Below are 19,716 nucleotides of genomic sequence, written 5' to 3' on the forward strand. Positions count from 1 at the left end.
TGCTTTCCAGGTGTTATTGCATAGCAGATGGTGGTGATGGTATTTTCCTGCATTTATAATACATGTACGATTAATTCTGACAAGATCTCAGACACCACTGGCTGAAATGCAGCCTCCACCGTGGTTTACAGATGGCTGTGGACCTTCACTGCCGCTCCTCTCTCCTGAGCTCCTTTCAAATTGTCATCAATACGTATAAACTAAAAGAAAATTTGGATTCAAGACCCGTTACCACTCATTTTCTATCTGTTTGCCTTCCTTAATAATGGCTTCTTGACAGCCACCCTTCACCAGTGCCAGATCCAGTATTTGCTGGATTTTCCATCTGTTCTTCTTTTGTCATCCACTCATCTTTTTAAGGACATACTGCACAGCATCCAAGATATGCCAAGTTCCAAGTAGTCTGCTAGCTGTAGATACTACACTGGTTCAGCCCTTTTTATGGTTGAATGATTCATAGCACACTCTTAAGTTCCTTAACAAAAAAAAAAATTGTCTGAATTGTCAGGTTCAAGGATAGGACTGAAAATTAGGAAAACTTTGAAAGACCTCCAGAAAGCCTGGAAGAGGAAGAATATTAATTATATTAGCAAAATATAAAGAAATGAGGGGTGGTTTCAGACTTTCTGTATTTTATCACAGCATGGATTCGATATTTGAGACAGCATGGAAGAACATCCAGAATTCATTTAAAAAACTACTTGATTAATCAGTGTAGTGGGAAATGTTCACTGAATGAACATCGGGTTCAGATGTGATTTGCTCTTTCAGTCATTTGCTGTTTGTTGGTGCTGTGTGCATTTCTCAAACTTCAGCGCTTTTAGAGGCTTCGAGAATCATTCCTGCAAAGCGACAAAAACATGACACGGTAAGATACAAACATACTGCAGGTTTTATTTTACGTTTGCCATGACAATTAGAAAAATCATCTGGTGCATGTGAACATAAATCACTTCCCTCATCCAGCTTCAGTGAGCCAAAGTCACGTCGACGCTGCTAAAGGCGAGCGGTGATGTGCAGGATGTTTGCGTGAAAACACACTTTCACAACCGCCAAATATGATGACTAAACAATGGAGAAACGTGTGAGCCACAGGCCAGTAAAGTCATCATGCATGATAAGTGAGAGCAACACAAAGCAAGCCACAATTCAGTGTCTTCACGTTTGTGGTGCCGTTTGGTAAAAATGAGTAAGACGCCGATGAATCCACACAGTTTCACCGTTATCATGTTTCTACACCCACGAGTGTTATATAGATTTTATTTTTCTCTTTCATTACAAACATTTACAAAGATGACAGCCTTAGTATTAATGAGCAGTTGAGTACAGCGGTGATAGAAATGCCGAAGCCTGTATAAAGTCGGTGGTCCTATGTTTGTAGCTGAGCTCTCATACGAACAAGCCCAGAATACGATAAGGTGCAAATCATCTCTGTAGAGTTTCGGGTCTGTACACTATAATAGATCAGTCACAAAATCCCTCATCGAATGCAGGCAGAGATACAACATTTGTGATGTCTATCATTTAGAAATAGTGCTTTTCCTGGGCCAATCTGAGGTAGACATAACAAAACCACTGAAGCAAAAAGACTGGTGTTTTTGAAAGATGGCAACTGAGACAGACATTCTTTTGTAATGAGCATACAAGCATAAGAGCTAACGTAGTAAGTCTGAAGCAAGCTGCTTGTTACATCGTGACCTTCTCCAGTCTACTGACAACTGCACAAAAGATCTTACCAGGAGCGATCAACAATTATAAATTAAACAAAGCAGGAATCAACTTTGACATTGTCCTCAGCAGCAGACACGTTGGACAGAGAGCCGTCAGCAACCGCTGCTCCTGAAAGCAGCACCGAAGCCCCCAAGAGCAACATGCCGGAGAGAAGCTGAGATTCTGAGCAGCCGACATTCATACAGTGCATTTCAGCATACACAGCAGGCCTAACACTAAAATACACACTCTGTTACAGCAACTTCACACACACACACGCGCCTCCACAGTTATTGCTTGAAAGCAGAACACGCATACAAAAACACACAACTCCAGCCAGTAGGTCAGTGCTGCTGAGTGGAGACAAGCAGCAAGGAACAAAAAACAGTTAACATGCAGGCACCTTTAAGTCTGCAGAAAGCACCACGATTTGAAGAAAATAACACGTTAAGAGTAATGTGGCACAGGACACAACAAAACAAAAACACGACTTCACGTAAAAAAAAAAGCCTCTCAGATTGCCACATATGCCGTTTTCAAGATAAAAATATGCAACCCCGTGACTTAAAAATGACGACACGTCGAAAAATACTGATAAATGAAACAAAGTCAGGGCTTAGACCTCGGCTGTATTCCTGCTGCACACATTCTTTGGTCATGAATACATTAAATCCAACAGACTCACAAACGCTCTGCCGCACAAAGGAAACGCGCAGTAACTGATCCGAAGGTCTGTACAGAAACACGCTGGTGCACGAGTCTTTTGACGGAGGGTTTTTCTGATTTTTAAGATTAAAAATCCCTAGAAGGATGTTTAATCATTTCCACTGCACAGTGTTGCAGACAACTTTTTTTTTATAGATTGCTGAAATCCTGAACCCAACAGGGTTTCACAGCCTCGTTTTGCCAGCAACTAAGTGTGTGCGTGTTTTTTTTTACACTTTGAGAGGTGACGTATAAAAAAATGCAAGATCGCTTAAGTTTTTAAGAGTTTTCTTGCAACAAAATTAGAACTCACATATCTTTGTGATGGGCCTGCTGCAGAGCTTTGTAGCGATAAAAAGCAAATACTAGTTAACTGCATTTACCTTTGCAGGGCAGATTACAACATCACTTTTACAATACTCACTTTTGCAGTGTCTTAACAAATATGATGCCAAACATTTCACAACGTATGCCTTATAACTTACTAGTGGGATACGAACTTAAAAGAAATGGTAGGTGTTTTGATTTTCACTGTCTCCGCTCTCTGGCAGTCCACAGGAGTAGCAAAGGCACAAAAACAGATACAGACAATCCCAACCAGTCCTACCCCGACCCATCGCACGGCTCCGGTGTTTCCTCAGCAAAAATCCTTTCCTCGTTACCCTCCACACCAGAGTCAGAGGTCACATTCAGGTGGGAGTCTTTGCACAGCGTCTGTCCTTTATAGTGCACATTAAAAATGACAAAGACATGCCTTCTTCTGCCCATTGGAATAGAAAGGGTAGGGTAGGGATGAAGGGAAGGGTAGGGTAGGGATGGGGGGAGGTAGGAGTGGGCGGGTAAGTAGGGTTAAAGAAATGAGAGGGGGGAAAACAAAAGAAAATCAGCCTTGGAGCTCCTCGAAGCATGTCTCACACACGCGTACTGGCTTTTTAGAGGATGGAGTGAGGGCGTTCCTTGACGAACACTCGGCACAGAAGATGTTTCCACAATGTCTGCAGTGGTGCTGGACATTCAGAGAGAAGAAGAGAGGCTCAGGGTAAGGAACGACTCAAACGTGCTCTCTTATGGGTTAAAAACAAAAATAATACCCACCTTCCTGACTGTGACGGTGAAGCCTTTCCCACAGGCCATGCAGTTCTGCACTTCATGATCCTCAGCCCACTTTCTGGTCAGACTCTGTGACTGTTTGATCTAAAAGGATCAACAGAAGCTGGCACAATCAGACAACGTCTAACTTTATCGCTATGATAAAGAGCCTCCTTTTTCATCATCTCATTATTTTAGAATTTCTGAGTTTTGGTGCTGACCTGAAGCGACTGGTTCTCTCTGCCGAGCTCCTGCATGGCAGCCGTCGTGTCATCCAGTTTCCTCCTTAGCTCCACCACTTTGGCCTGGAGCTTCTCGATCTCACCTTCACCCTTCACGCACCTGAAACACAACCGTAGAGTGACGTCATCTTATTTAATGGTTTAAGCTTCAAAATGCATTTCCTAAATGGGTAAGATGATTTCATTTGTTAGGAGGTGTGACAGTTTTTTATAACTACATCATCACATGAATATAAAACGCTTTTAAACATCATTTAAAGTTTTCTACTATAAGCTAAGTTTAGCATTCAGTTCCTGATGGGCCCAATTACATGTTTTCATTTGTAAGGCATGACTGAAGCTCGTGATGGTCACATCCACAGCCACGCAGCTGATCTGCTACCTGTCTGCTGCTCCAGCCTGTGGGTGGCTTGGGAGTGGAAATGGTTTAAGTGCAGAGACCAACCAAATCGAATTAACCATCTGCTGTGACGCCATGAGAAGGATTGTTTTTTTATTTACACTTTTTCTTAAAATAGCCTATTTTCATGGTTATGTTTCTTGGATATTATCTGCATCTTTTTGGGGGCATAATAAAACCTGCATTTTAGAAAGTGTGCCTGTGCCTGTACATCCTTGGTTGTTTGGCTCCTGACAGCTACTGAATTTTACTTGGAAATGAGGCGTATCAGCTTTTCATAGTGTGGAGTTTTATTCAGTCCAGCTCAACAATCTTTCTGTTGTTATAACTGCATTTTCACCCTGAAACTGATCTGTAGGCAATTTAACAAAGACAAGCTCTCGGTGTATTAAAAAAAAAAAACATTATAGAAAGTGGATATATTTCGACTTGCACCTGCTGGCTGATATTTATTTTGTTCATTATTTTTTTCCTTTTAGAGAATTTCCCACTTATTTTTGATTTGCTGTGCATAAAAAAAACATTGAGCCAATTTAAACTTATGGAGTTTAAAGAGTTTATAAAGCACTGAGGATGGTAACATATACAGTATTATTTCTTTTTTCTTGGAACTGAATATATGACCAATAAAATACTGTGAATGGTTCTAAAAGCAGTGAATTTTCAAGGCGGTCAAGGATATTTCATACCTTTTCAGGGTTTATAGCATCTCTGCTAAGCAAAGTGTCAAAGGTCAAAGAGAAGTAATATCAATTCACCTTTCCAAAAGAGCCCGTCGCTCGTCCTGGTTGTTCTGCACGGTGGCCTCCAGCACAGCGATTTCTCCTCTCAGCTCATCCGTCTGTTTCTCGAGTTCGCCGACTCTCCGCTGGCTGCCCTGCCATTCCCTCTTCAACGTGGCCACGTTTTCATTCAGGGCTGTCACCTGCAAACCCATCTTAGCTTCTGCCTCCTCCCCACGTTTCACCTGCTCTTGCCATCTCTTCTTCTCTGCTGCCTTTTGATGGAAGAATTGACCGTGTCAGAGAAAGGAATAAGAAGGGAAGCGCCTAATACTGTATTTCTTGGGATTTGGGAGCCTACCAGCTGATCCTGAGCGTCCCTGATTTGAGCTAGGAGCTGCTCCTCCCTCTCACTCCTGCCGTCCTTGGTGGTCTGGTGCTCCTTCTGCTCCTGCTTGAGAGCACCCTGTGCTGCCTCCACCTGAGCCTGCAGCTCAAGTTTCTGCTGGATCAACAGCTGTTTGGCTTCCTGCAATTCGCCGAGCTCCTGAGAAGACACAGTTATGGGCATCGAATTGGTCAAGTTTCAGTGACAAAAGAAGCAATAAGTCATCTGTGATCTCTTCACAGCTATGATGTCAAATTGCTGGCTAGAATGCTGCCTTGCGGCATCCCTGACACACCAACATGAGAAATATCAGTATGAGATATATCAGTATCTAATATCTTAAATCTTAAGACAAACACTGCTGCTTGTTAAGCAGCGTGACTGACCTTCTCGCTCTTCTCTGTTAGCGTTTTTAACTCTGAAGTCAGCCTGCTGTTGTTCTTCTCCAGGACACTCTTTGCTTTGTTCAGCTCCTCCACATTGCTCTTCTCCTTGTCCAGCTCCTCCTTAACTTGACCCTGAATCAGTTGGCACGGTTTAGATTAAATGAATTGATAACTGTGAACATTTAGGTGTTAATAGTTTCCCAGACCTTTTGCTTCTGCAACTCCTTCAGGGTTTGCTCCTTCTGTTGGAGCTTCTCGTCCCGTTTGGCAAGCTCCTGCTCCAGCGAGCTACGGGCTGATTTCAAGTCCTGGATCTGGGACTCTAAGCCTGACTGATGGGTTTGATTAGCAGCCAGCTCCTCCTGAGCCACGCTCAGTTTCTGCTCAGACGCCTGCACACAGAAGAAGTTTGAAAGTCACTTAGAATCACTCACTGCAAAATCCGTGAGTATAATTTAATACATTTCAATCTGAGACTGAGAATCACCTGAAGCTGCACTATAACAGCCTCGTCTCGCTTGCATTAATGTACCTTGAGATCCTGACGGAGGGCAGAAACCTCAGAGTCTTTTCCGTACACGTCAGACTGAAGCTTACTGATGTTTTCCTTGCTTTGCTCCAAGGCCTTCTGCAGCTCTGCTGTCCGGCTCTTCTCGGAGGTCAGCTCCTGGCCGAGCCCTGACACCTGTGCCCTCAGCTTATTTTCTTCTTGTGCCTGGAGATAACAGTTAAAGTAACAGACTGTGATGGATTGTCCACTGTTACAAAGCTCAACTCATTGAGAATGACTTGTTTCAGTATAGAAACACTGACCACAATGTTAATGAGGAGATGTACAACGCTTGTCTCTTTTCTTAGTTTAAAGACAGTACTTACTTTCTTGACACCAGCTTCCTTTAGCTCTGTCACTTGGCCATTCAGTTTCTTAATCTCTTCTTCCAAAGATCCCTGGGTCATCTTCAGTTGCGTCCGCAGTTTTTCCAGCTCGTTCTCCTTTTCCCTCAGTGTCTCCCGAGTCTTTGTGTGCTGCTGTTCTAATGAGGTCAGCTGCACTTTCAGCTGCTTCTCTGACTGACAGTTTCAGAAACAACAGATGTTTATGTGTTGGATTTTAAAGTCTATAACATTTGATATTGCATTTTCTTTTTAGACGCTTACCTCTCTCATCTGCTCCAGCTGTTCTTTGGATTCCTTCATTGCCTTTGTGATGGACTCATTATTTTTCAGAAGCTCCTGTCTTGCTTTTTCATTAGACTTATCCTGGGGAGAGATGGAATCATGTGAGTAATTGTTTCCTAGAATTTCTCACAGGCTGCAGATTAACCAAACCTACCTTCTCCTCTATAGCTGATTTATGGTTCTTCCTCTCAGTGTCCAGTTGACTCTGACTCTCTTTCAGTGCCTTGTTAGCCTTTCCGAGACTCTCCTGAGTAGCTGCAAGCTCCTTTTGTTGAGCCTTTTTTCCCTCTTGGGCCTTTTGTAACTCTGCTGCCAGACTCTGAGCTTTTTTATCCAGCTCTGCATGCTGAGACTTTCCCTCCTGGGTCACCTTTTCCAGGTTTGCCTTCAAAGTAGCAATCCCCTGCTCGGATTGTGCTAGCTTCTGTTGGACATCACTCAAGGTACCTGCCTTTTTCTTTAATTCCTCCTGCAGACTTGTAGCACTTGGCAGAGGAAAGACAGGAGGTTATTCAATAAAACACAGAAAAATCAGTAAAATACAGTTACTCTGAAAACTAAAAAGCACAATCTCTCACCCTGCTTTCTCAGTCTCCAGCGAGCGTTGTAGCTCCTTGGCTTTCTTTTTAACTTCCGAACTTTCCTTCTGCAGCTGCTGCAGTTCCTGCTGCGCCTGATCCCGTGCAGCCTGCATCTCCCCTACCTGTGACTCCAATTTCTATTAGAATAAAAAACCACGTTAACTTATAAAAGCAATACATGGATGCACTTTCTAGGTGTTACATCATTCAGATCAAAAATAAATCTCTTAAACCGAGAACTCAACGCAGACCTTGCCGAGTCCCTCCAGCTGCTCTATCCGCTGCTCTGAGGCCAGTAGCTTGTCTTTGCATTCCTTCAGACTGCTTTCTAGTTGTGTGCACTGCTCTTGTCTCTCTTTGAGCCTTTGGCCATGATCCTCCAGGTTCTTCTGAACCTTATTCAGCTCCTAAAAGGGACAGCAAGGCAGAGTGAAGGACAGCAGCAATAAAAAGTTGAGCAGAGGTGGAACAGACAAAAAAAAAAAGCACAAAGTCAAATGAAACTGTGAAAACTGTGTTTCACTGTTTCGGTCTTCAAAGGAAAGAAATATGACACATTACAAAGGAAGCAGTGGGGCGCTTTAGCCAAATTTTAACACCAGTGGTACAGAGAGGAAGCTAACCTGCTGCTTGTCCTGTAGTGCATGTTGGGCAGACTCCAGGCTGTTCTCGAGGTTTGCTTTCTGTGCAGCCTTAGCTGCCTCTGCAGAGAGCAACAACTCTGTCTTTGCCTTCAGCTGCAGAAAAACAATCTGTTATTCTCACTATTTAAACTAAAGACACAACGTAGTGTGCTTGGATCAGTTAAGCAGCACGTGTGCAACACACCTATATCAATATCAACACATTACAGTCAGACACGTTTATCAGAGGCTTACCTGAGTATCCAACTGGGCCACTTTCTCCTTGCTCTCCGTGAGCTGGGTGGTGAGTTCAGTGACTGAAGTCTCCAGGGTATGAGCTCGGTCCTGGGCCGAGCGGAGCAGAGTCTTCTGCTCCTGGACCTGCTTGTGTAGATTATCTTGTGCTTGCTTGTTGCTCTCTGATTGGTTCTTGAGCTTGTCTGTCAACTGCGTTACCTTTAAATCCCACACATGAAAAAAAGTTATAAACTCGGGGAATGACTAAGAGCTCAATGCTGGTCTTTCTATATGATGCAATGTTTTTTTTCCTTCTATACAACAGTAAAGGACATGAGGTGAGGCAATCTAGAAGAGTGTGTGTGTGTGTGTGTGTGTGTGTGTGTGTGTGTGTGTGTGTGTGTGTGCCCACTTGTTCTTGTAGTGCATGGTTTTTCTCTTTAAGCTGGTTAAGGACAGCTGTCTCTCCTTCCCCGGCCTGGATTTTGGCACACAGGTCCTCTCTCTCAGCTTCCAGCTGGCTCACTGTGTCTTTACTCTTCTGAAGCAGAGCTTCCAGGTTCTGTATCTTCTGGTCTTTATCTCCGATTTGACGCAACACCTGCTCCAGGTCATTCTAAATGACAAGACAAACAAGACTTTTGATATTTCGTTCATTTTTTTAAAACTGTAAATCCTTTATTTCATTGGGGTTGTGATGTGATACACATGGAAAAATGTTGACTTGAGCTGAATCTTTCCGTAAATAAAATCTTATTCCATCATAGGAGCCTTACCTGCGCCTCGCGGAGTTTGCCGTTGGTGTTTTGCTGCAGTGCCTGCAGCTCCTGGTGCTGCTGCTTGGCTTTCTCCAGCTGGTGCTGCAGGTCTGTGCTCTTACTGGCACTCTCCTTCAACTGAGGCAAAAACAAATGAGCATCATTACTAACTTTATTGCTTTCACACTGTTTTTTGCCTATACACCTAACATCAGGTAAATTTGTTAACCATTTGTTAACCAATCCTCTAAATTATACACCACCTTTCTAACTCTTTCATCAAGATTTGTGTGTGGGCTTTTTTCTTTTGTTTTTTGGGGGGGTATTTTGTCCTGTCCATCACTGATTCCTTCCTGAATTTTAGTCAAATAAACAAATCAAAAGTATATTTGACTATTTTTCAGTGCACAAAACTCTATCTGCAGATATTCTGATGTTCGCTCTTTCCAATTCCCAATTTCCCTACAAGAATCATTAAAGCTCCAGCAGATGCCCACCTGTTCCTCTGCACGGGAGAGTTTGAGCTGCAGGTCGGCTGCTTGTTGCTCGCGGTCCTTGAGTTTCTCCCCCGACAGCTGCCTCTGTTCTTTCAATCGACCTTGCACCTCACCCAGCTGCCTCTCTGCCTCCAACAGTTTGGCATGCAGCTAGAAAAGCGCAGAGACGATAGTAAAGAGTAAAGTAGATAACAAAGGATGACAAAGTCCAAGAGCAAGAAATACCAGATATTTAGATGTGGAAAATCAACTCTACTGTGTTCGTTTTTTTATTCATGTTTTTTGCTGCACTTTAAACCAATATTATGGTTTAAGTCTGTTTTTTTCACCCTCCCAGCCAAAATATTTGACACGATATTATGTGTGTAACTGAAATGTAAGTAGCAAATTATATTCAGTGTATTTTTTTATACTAATTTGCAACAACGTTCATCTAAAAGCACTTCATGTTTTGAAGAGACGTTTTAGACAATGTATGCAAAAGCACATTTTCAAGAGCCTCTGATGTTTTGTTCTCCAACTCTTTCTAACAACAGAAGCATTTGTGACTTCTTTGCCTGCCTGACTCACCTGACTGATCTCAGTCTGCTGCTGAGCACCTTGGCTTTCCTTTTCTTCCCGCTGCTGTTCCAGCTGTTTCCTCTCAACCTTTAACTCTGCATGCTTCACCTCTAGCTCTGTAATCTCACTCTTCAACTTTGCCACCTCCTCAGCCCTCTCTGAGACCTCCATCTGGGCTTTGTGCAGGGACGCCTCAGCCCCTGTGGCCCGAGCCTGCAGCTCTTGCACTTCTAATTCCCTTTCCCTCAGGCTTTCTTGGACTTCCTTCTTGGAAGCTTTCTCAGCCCCTAGATGCTCCTCCAGATCTTGATACTCCTTCTCCTTGCGTGCAAGCTTTTCAGACAGGCTCTGCAAGTATAACAGAAGACAACATCAGTCAGTTATGCGATCTATGCCAAGACATTTGGCCTTTATGGTGGTGACGTTTTTCCATAAATTGAACAAAACTTGTGAATGACAAAACAAGAGCAAGCAAAAATGACTGCCTTGTGTTACTTCTTGGCAGTGAGCAGGGTCTTATTGAAAAAGACTGATAATGTTACAGCCGCTAATTAAGTCACAGCGGAACATGAACCATTTGTCTTTTCTAAATTAAAACCGTTAGCGTGATAGGAGTTGCACCACGTCATGAACACACCCCGCCCCGCACGACCTCATGTGCTACGAGCAATGGAAAAGAACAGTGGCCTGTCAAGAGTCAAGAATAAAGTGAGGTATGCCATTTCTAGAGGATGGTTTACAACACAGAGCTGCACAGCACTTGCTCCGGCTGCAAACTTGGCAACAGGGCGACAAAGAAAAATAATGTTGTTAATAGTGAAGCATGCCGCTAACTAGGAAGAGTGACAGGGGATCTGGATTTCACAGACATCCAAGAACCCTCGTTAGATTTTTGACCCCCACTCTGCATTTATGCATTTCCTTCCTTCTCCGTGTTTTTGCTTTTCTCCTCTTGCTCCCCACTTCCTGTCTCTCACCATCTGCTCAACCTTTTTTTTGCCCCTTTTTATTCTCATGAGACAAATATCTGTATCAGGTGTCCTGTTGTTAGGAGAAGCACAGGGCAGTGGCAACGTGCTGGAGATCCACTTCTCTAATCCCCTTCTTACCAGAAGGCTGGAGGACTGCTGTTGAGAATTTAATCTCTGGCTACGTTTCCCCAGTTCCCGTTGCAGCAGTGCTGTTACCTGTGACTGCATTTCACCCCTGCAGTGCAGCGCTGGTTTAATTATAGTGCCGCGTGTAAGTTTTGCCAACATATCTGGGTTGTCAAAGACAGTTGGTGACAGCAGGGTATTGTGATGAGACCTGATGCTGAGCAACAGAGGAAGGTTTACAGCAGCTGCTGAGACTGAGTAATGTTACTGTGGGAAAAAGTAAATCCTACACATTCTTGCAGTGCAACAGATGTAAAAGTAGACACGTTTGCACCTGTGCTTATTCGTCCAGAATAGCTACAACAGCTGTAGCTGTTTGGTTCTGGTGTGGTGAGCGTGTGTTACCTGACTTTGCTGCTGCAAGTTATTCAAATTGCTCTGCAACTCATGAATCTGTTGCGTGTAGACGGCTGCTTCCTGAGGACCCTTCTCCAGCTCTGCCTTCAGTTGGGATATGGTCATCTGCAGTCCAGTAAAAAGGACACGTTAGACTCTTTCTCAAAGACAAATGTATATTGACGAAACAGACGCAGCACTGTAAAGGACTGGCATAAAATAAAACACAGACTAGTAATGAACAGGCTTCACTTCCACAAAAGCTAATAAGTAAATAAAATAAATTCACAGACTAATAAAAGTAAAGAAACCTCAGACAAAAACGAAACAAAGCTCCAAAGAAATGAAACTAAATTTGGGGGCCAACTTGTTTACCTCCAGTTTACGAATCTTGAGTATTGTGAGTGTCGCGGAGGGGTGCAGTGTGTGAGAAGCAGAAGGAAGAAAGGGAAAAAGACAGAGGGACAAAAGTGAGTCACGAAACAACAGCAAGCAGCAGCACAGAGCTGCTGAGCTGAGAGAATAAAAATCTGAATATTTCACACAAACATGTGTTTAATATACTAAAACGACAGCGAGTTGGAGACAGCTGGCAAATTCCTAACAGCGCTCCTCGTCAACTATATCTGACAGCTATTATATAATTAAAACCCAGACCTCTAAATATTCTCAAAATCTGCTTTTTTCAGTGTGTAAAAAAATATGAGTAGGTCTTTAAGATCATTTGCAGAAGGAGAGGTTCAGGGCCCGCGGCTGCCTGATAGAGCTCTAAAGATAGTCCTCTCCTTCTGGGAGAAAAATGCAGGAAATAGGGCTGAATTATTCACCATGCATTAATTAAAGGCTGAATTAGGCACAAAGCCCAAAGAACATCTGAACTTTTTCAGAACTTATTACAAAACTGTTTCTTGTCTTTGGTGAACTGTGAAAAGTAAGTCAAATTAAACTTTTTCAAATATTTACACAGACAATGAAAACAATCGTTTTTATGTGACTGTGACAGTCAAGAGCGTCAAACACAACAGGTGTTTCGGCGTTCTAACCTCTGAGGTAGTGTAATTAGCCTGCAGTTGCTCATAATGGTTTTTGAGGCGCTCTGACTCTTCCTCCCTCTCACGGGTCATGTTGTCCATCAGTGTTTGCACCTGGACCAGCTCCTTCTGCAGGACCTCGACATCCTCAACGCCCGGTCGCTGCAGCTAGGGGGCAGAGAAAAAAAACACTATGTTTTAAAAAAAAGAAAAAAGGACCGGGTCACAACAAGTCCAGCAAGAGACAAAAGCTATGTGAAATTCACCAGGCGTGCACACTTTAAAATGCTTTTGAACAGCACCAGTACCATGTTCTGACTTCAGTAAATCCAAGAGTCTACAGCTCAGTGGTTTTAGGATTAAATTTACTGTTAGTTCCATTAGTGGATAGCTGATTTTAAATTGTCAATATGTGACTGAAGTGCAGCCATACATGCACATGCCATACCACTGTGCCCACCATGTTTGAGAGCAATTGTTTGCTTCACATCGTGACCTGTATCGCCCATCTCCAAACTTTTCTCTTCCCATCATTCAGTTTTCATCAGGCCGAAGATTTGTTTGGATTTTTTTAAGAGCAGTCTACTCCGGTCTTCCTGGTCCTGAGCGTAACCAGTGGTTTGCACCTTGTTGTAAACATTCTGCGTTTATACTCCTGAAGGCATCACTTGATTGTAGACTCTGACAATGATACTCCTACCTCCTCGAGAATGTTTTGACTTGGTTAGATGTTGCCAAGTTTTGTTTTTTTTTAAACTAAGAATGAATTTGCGATCATCAGCTTTAGCTATCTTCTGTGGTCTTTCAGGCACTTTGAGCTGGCTAGTGTGTTTCTTCTTTTCTTCTTAAGAATGTACCAGATTGTTGATTTGGTCACTTTTAAAAGTTTTACTCTCGCTCTAATGTTTTTATCTGGGTTTTTAAACCTAATTATAGCCTCCCTCACTTGCGCCAAAATCTCTATGGACCTGATATTGAGAGTTCGAATGAAAAGCTATCAAAGCTAAGATCAATGCCTGAAATCAACTCGAGATTCTTTACTTGCTTAGTTTGTCGTGGAATAATCAGAGAACCATGAAGCTGGTTATCAATTTTCCAATTGTTCTGATCTTATGAAAATGGGGGAATATGAATAAAAATGGCCGTCATTGCTAAACAGGTAATGCAAATTTTTCATTAAGCCCTTTAAATTAAAGCTGTAAGTCTCACTTATATCACATATTGATAGTTTGATTTAAAATCCAACGAAATGATGTAGAGACGCAAAAAAAAGGACCTAGCTGCATTTTTGGGTGAAGCTTCCATAAACCAGTTGGAACAGTTAACACCTGTTCAGGCCAGACGGCACAGGAATATGAGCATAATTGTACGTTTGAACCACACGACTCTATTGCTGAGGCCAGTTCACTTTTTTTGGTGATAAAAGTTTTTTAAGATTCCATTTTTCTCAACATGTCTTTGACAAATGTGTGGACAGGGCCTGTGTTGATCCTTCAGGAACACAGCTCAGAGTCAAACTGAAATCACTGTGGAGGTCAAACTCTAAAGAAAACATTTACTCGAGAGAACAGAATAAATAACAAAAGACACTTGGAGCGTGTTCTTGTACCAGCTCTGTTTGGAGTCGCTCGTTCTCCTCCTTCGCTTCCTGCAGTTGTTCGTTCAACTTGGCTAATCTCTGGTCAGCAGCCTCCCTGAGGCTTTTCTCCTCATCGTAACGGGACTTCAAATCTGTTGGATTCAGTGATGGAAAAAATGAGAAAAAAAAGAAAAAATTTAATCAGATTTATCCCGGAAAATACTCATTCCTTGAGGCTGGGTTGAAAAACGAAAAAATTCTGAATAAGGTCAAATGGATTTGTAAAAGGAAAATAAATAAATGATGATGCAGACCCACAGACACAGGCCTCCCAGTTGTCCGGCCGAACACTAACCTACTATCTCTGTGGCCAGCTGGGCAGCCTTCTGCTCAAACAGGTCTTTCATCTGTTTGATGTTGAACTTCTCTGTCTCAGCTTCATTCAGCTTCCTTTCAAGTACTGAAAAACAGCATGACATATTAGCGACTGATGATCTGCTGTGTAGTTACACGTGCACTTTAAGGGTCCCCTACCTGAATCATCCGCGCTCATCTGCCCATCGTTCTGCGGATGTGAGCGAATGAGAGAAACACTGCATTAGCATCATGTTTTATATTCACAAAGTCACCTCTTCATTAAAACATGTTTTTTTTTTATCTTGAAGCATTTACCTGCTTCAGGTGTCCTTGGACTTTGTCTAACTCCTTTTTTAGCTCACCAGAGAACCATCTTTCCTCCTAACCATGAAAAACACACTCATAAATCAAGTTTGCAGAATCATTTACACCGCTCGCTAACAGGTACAGTTTAAACGCAGCTATACCTTGAGAGAAGTGTGCAGGTCCTGGACCTCCTGCCGCAGCATTGTGAGGTCTTCCCTAAAAGAGAAAAAAAATACCATGTTGATTAAAAAAAACAAACACTAAATTAAACACTGCCACAAACGTACTGAGGTCAGTCTCTATGCTTTGATCAGAAACGCTAATCTCACCTAGTGGGGGCCACGTGAGCAGGGAGGTCTCCGGTATCATGGAACAGCTCATAGTGCTTGAACAGCTCCTCTGCAGAGTTGTGAGACTTCATGCACTGAGGACAGATGAAGCCCTGCACACAGAAGTATGCCATTAATGAAAACTGCTTCAGTTAAAAAAAACATAAAAACAGCAAAAACTAAAAGAAAAAACAAAAGTAGAAGTTCTCAGTTAAAAGCAAAGTGCATCCACATTACCTCAGATGTCTGATCGTGGTTAAGGTCGGTGCTGGGCTGCTCTGACTCTGCATTCTGAGACCCTCCCTTCCCGGGAGTCTGGTGAACAGAAAATAAGACTTTTATGTTGAAGCTCAATACCTCAACGCGACAAAATTAAAAGTCCATAACTTATAACATTGTGATCTATTGAAATCACATTGTTATAAGCATTAACAACACCATTTGTTTTAAGATTTAAAATATAACTGAGATGACTCGTGTTTCTCTTCATCTGTAATATTTATAGTAGTTAATAATCTCTGGCAAAGGCACATATCTGTCTATGTAAAGTCTGACATATTAAAGAACCTAAAGTCACATTTACCCATACATTCATTCAGTAAGTTCTTCTATGCACTTCTAAGCGAATTATCTTCATCAGTTCCACAGCCAAGCTAACATTCATGTCTTTTGAGTGTAGGAGGAACATGCAAACTCCACATAGGAAGGTCCCAGCCAACCAGGAGATTCAAACCCTGAATTTTCTTACTGTGTAACAGTGCTTACCAGTGCATAACCTGACCATGTGGAACTAAAACACCCTACAGAGCCTGGATCTAGGATTGTGTTAAGGCACAGATCTGGAGCTTCGACACTTCTTCAAGGGAAGATTTTTAGAACGCCAAGAGTCATTATAGCCCTAACTGCTAAGGCCAAACTAAGCTATCGGGCACCTGGGCTTCATGATAAAGAGGCAAGGCAGAGGCCTTTCTAGCAAGAGGCACATGAAAGCTGCCTGGAGTTACGAAAAGAAAGGACCTCGACTGTGAGAAACAACATCCACTAACCAAGCAGGAACTATTTGATCTCAATGCTAAGTGTCATGTCAGGAGCACACTTTGTAATCTGGCTAGGAAATATTTTTAAAATTTCCCCAAGACTGACTTTCCTTGTACAGTTCCTATCAGTGCTTCCAGCATTTCACATATATGACGCTGTGGTGCTAGTGTGGCTATGCTTCGGTCACAGATTCAGTTTTAAAAGCAGCAATGATTTACCTAGACTATCTGCCTTTCCTGTGTTATTGCATATCAATAACTATTTAACATATGTGTTTACAAATTTTCTGTGACTTCATGAAATGTGCAAGGCTTTAGCCCACTGGCCTGAAAAACAAACACATTAGCTAGATGTTCCGCAGGTTTTCCATTCACAAAAAGGATTTATTGATGCAGGTGACATGAATGAAAGAGGTCAAAATTAGTGTTTGTGCAAGTTGGGCATTCAGCAAAGACTGACCTAAGTTTGTTTAAAGGCTGACAAAACACTTAAGGGTTGGGTTGCATTACGGAGCAACCTTTAACCCTAGTTCAACAAATAGTGTGTGTGTGTGTGTGTGTGTGTGTGTGTGTGTGTGTGTGTGTGTGTGTTATGTAATATTACTAGCCTCAAAAATAAATATACATACATTAAAAATATACAAAACTGTATTATACTACAGGCCTTCTTCAATAATAGCAACTGCATTACCAGTGGGATTATTATTGTACATTGTTTTGAAATGGACTGGAAATGCAATATTTGTCATCTTTTAAACTGCTGTTAAAACCTGTTGAAATCCCTTTAAGGTCAAGGGTGGTGTTGCAACTGTGATATGGCAAAGGTATAAAATGAACTGCAATCAGTATCTTGTGGCCTGATAAGTATTTGAACCTATCAAATTACCTGAGTGTCTAATCACTCTGTAAATAAGGTGGTTCAAAAGCAACTTCTCTTATATAAAAAGGGGTGAGATGTGAGCTGTCTTCTCTAAACAGAGCATGTCTCCCTTTAGTCCTATTAACCCATAATAATAGCCAAAAGGTGGTGACGGTTACAAAGCTGCTACTTCTTATTTTGGCTGCTCCCTTTAGGACTTGCCATAGGGGATCATCTACCTTCATCTTACCCTATCCATACTATCCCCTCTGTTGCACCAACCCCCTGCATGTATTCAACATATCCAAACTATATCAGCCTTTCCTCTCTAACTTTGTCTCCAAACCACTCAACCTGGCCTTTTTGTCAGTCCCACTGTCTCTTATTACCATCTTATAATAGGACTTTTCAGTCTTCCTGCCATGCTTCTGTCTCAAATCAGCCCTGACACTTATCTAGACCTCTCTGTTCACGATCTCCAGGTATGTTTAACCTCTTCTGCCTTCACAATTTCCCGTCCTTGCAGCTTCGCTGTTAATAATTACAAGGCTACAGATAATGTGTAAAAACACAGAACAAAACAGTACTAAGCGCTTTAAAAATGTACCGACCTAAATAAAAACGGAATGGGTATTGTGATCTAACTAATGTATACAAACTAACGCGAGGAGCGATGCCTTGTGGTAAATGTAGTCTTCTAAGAAGCTAGCCAAGTAGCTGACCTCTGCTCTTTACTCTCACAATTAACTTTAAAGACAAGCAGCCAGTTTAATTAACCCTGCCAGCATGAACAGTTTTGTGTTTACTTGGTTAAAACGCGTGTTTCTACGTTGTGGTGAGCCAGATGACAACACTTCCCAACACTAGTAGGTAGCTAACGTCACTGTTAGCATGTGACGAGAAGACGATGAATTAACCTACCTACTCCTGTAACATAGCTAGCTAACGGAAAGTACGAATAGAAACTGTGTCAATGACTAAATATATCAGATTTTAAAGCTCTCCCATAATGGAATAACCCTTAAGAGGTATAAAATTTAAGTATATTATAATCCACAGACTAGTTTCATTCCTGTCCACTTTAGCATGCTCGTTTTATCCAAGTTAGCATTTAATGGTTAGCTGTGTCAGCCCAACGCAAGGAGCGCTCGATGTATTCACTCCGACCTGCAGGAACTTTTTCAGCCTACCAGTTCTCACTAGCTAAACGTAAACCCGCCCATCAGCGATACGTTTTGTATCAAAACATTCGTCTCCACCACGAAACCAGACATAGACAGGCCTGTGTCTTCTGAGGAAAACATCTCCAGTTGCCTAAACAAAAATCGATCCCGATGATTGCTTTGTCCCCCGGATAGCTTACCATTTGCAGTATCCGTCTGAGCATAGCCTCGATTGTGTTTTGTCCCGTCAAGAAATCCTGACAGTTTTCAAAATGCCAAGTTTACGTCTGTGAACGGCGAACACCTGACCGGACTCAGGGAACAGCAGCGACGGATGGGCGGGTCATGGAGAGGATGGCTCAGCACCAGGAGGATACACAACCTGGTGATATTCAGGATTACATACAAGAGCCGTCGTGCTCTGCAGCACTCAATAAAAATCTGTCACAATAGTAATTATCTTTAAACGGTGTTTATTTAAATATTTTGCACACAATAGAATACCCCAGTCACACATGGACAATGAGGAAAGATGTTAGATGGGCTTTCCTGCCAATGGTAGCCTAGGAAGTTGAATTATGACCATATTTGAGCTTTTTTTCCCCTAGGTGTTAAAGGACTTCCATGCACAATACAACGCTTTGAAGCAAGCACCATCAAAAAATAATCACATAAAGAAACGGATTTCCACGATCCACAGTTTATTTCTCCAAAAATAAACGACTCTCAGTTTGATTTTTAACTGTGCACGTTTGGGGGTTTGCTTCAGTTTTTTTCCTTCTTTGCATACTTAATTTTCCATTTCTATGCTTTGTGCTTGTGGTTGGACTGTACCATTGCCACCAGGGGGAGTAGTCTACAGCCTGGTATTAATGGTATAGTCCAAACACTAAGACTAACAATAAATAAAAACAATAATATTAACTTGTGAAGAAACTGGATTAAAGTTTAAAGCAAAGCATCAAATAGAATCAGGCGACCATAATTCCTGTCATACTTTTCGGTCCATGTTTCCCAGCGGAACATAAATTCAGTCACTGTGCACCCTCTGTCGTAAAAGCAAACCCACATTTTTCTTAATGTCCTATGGAGCCCAGCTTCCAAAAACTGGGTTGTTTTGACAGCATGTATAAGGCTTGATTTGTTCTGTTCATTTACTTTGTGTTTATGAAGGCACTTAATGGGAGACTTTGTGCAGCATTTGTCAGACTCTTCTAAGGCATCTCTGCAGATACACTATATAAAACATTTGCTATAATGCACTAGATTATAGTTTTTCTGAGGATATGTGCCATTTCATGTTTGATTCAGTTCACTATATAGAAGTTTTTCTCTAATTTACTCAGTTTTCACTCACATTGACAGCATTCAAATATATACACACATGATTTAAGGCTTGTTCAGTGTCACTAGTGCTTAGAGATGATACTGTGTGCGCTGAGGAAGTAATAACAATGCTGTCCACGCTTGCTGCAGACTTTACC

General features: G+C 42.1%; 1 protein-coding gene across 2 annotated transcripts; it reads right to left on the reverse strand.

Moving 5' to 3' along the window:
* Nucleotides 1-874: 874 nt before the first annotated feature.
* Nucleotides 875-18,569, reverse strand: eea1 (early endosome antigen 1). Of its 2 annotated transcripts, XM_085461487.1 has the most exons (30): nucleotides 18,433-18,569; nucleotides 15,411-15,488; nucleotides 15,174-15,286; nucleotides 15,006-15,060; nucleotides 14,854-14,919; nucleotides 14,716-14,746; nucleotides 14,537-14,641; nucleotides 14,212-14,333; nucleotides 12,615-12,770; nucleotides 11,947-11,961; nucleotides 11,581-11,697; nucleotides 10,088-10,426; nucleotides 9,518-9,667; nucleotides 9,039-9,158; nucleotides 8,675-8,878; nucleotides 8,281-8,481; nucleotides 8,026-8,139; nucleotides 7,654-7,809; nucleotides 7,400-7,539; nucleotides 6,976-7,306; nucleotides 6,801-6,902; nucleotides 6,519-6,713; nucleotides 6,175-6,357; nucleotides 5,849-6,034; nucleotides 5,643-5,774; nucleotides 5,230-5,415; nucleotides 4,905-5,143; nucleotides 3,726-3,846; nucleotides 3,511-3,609; nucleotides 875-3,421 (listed from the first exon to the last, which is right to left on the reverse strand). In XM_085461487.1, the coding sequence occupies exons 1-30, from the start codon at nucleotides 18,454-18,456 to the stop codon at nucleotides 3,299-3,301; spliced, it is 4,203 nt and encodes a 1,400-aa protein (XP_085317613.1). In that variant the 5' UTR covers nucleotides 18,457-18,569; the 3' UTR covers nucleotides 875-3,298. The 2 variants fall into 2 exon arrangements, with proteins under 2 accessions (XP_085317613.1, XP_085317614.1); XM_085461488.1 differs by lacking the exon at nucleotides 11,947-11,961.
* Between the last annotated feature and the right edge of the window lie 1,147 nt (nucleotides 18,570-19,716).

The sequence above is a fragment of the Copadichromis virginalis genome, linkage group LG7 (genome assembly GCF_057382275.1).
Source record: "Copadichromis virginalis isolate Kocher_CV1m ecotype Utaka linkage group LG7, C_Virginalis_male_GT1.1, whole genome shotgun sequence".
In the NCBI taxonomy this organism is placed as follows: domain Eukaryota; kingdom Metazoa; phylum Chordata; class Actinopteri; order Cichliformes; family Cichlidae; genus Copadichromis; species Copadichromis virginalis.

What these genes read in the sequence shown, in the direction of transcription:
- eea1 (XM_085461487.1), bottom strand. Translation starts at nt 18,456, where the DNA reads ATGCTCAGACGGATACTGCAAATG. An exon ending in GCTCACGTGGCCCCCACTAG is followed by an intron (nt 15,061 to 15,173) that starts GTGAGATTAGCG and finishes TTTCTCTTTTAG; the next exon opens with GGAAGACCTCACAATGCTGC. An exon ending in AGCTGGAGCAGATGAGAGAG is followed by an intron (nt 6,714 to 6,800) that starts GTAAGCGTCTAA and finishes TGAAACTGTCAG; the next exon opens with TCAGAGAAGCAGCTGAAAGT.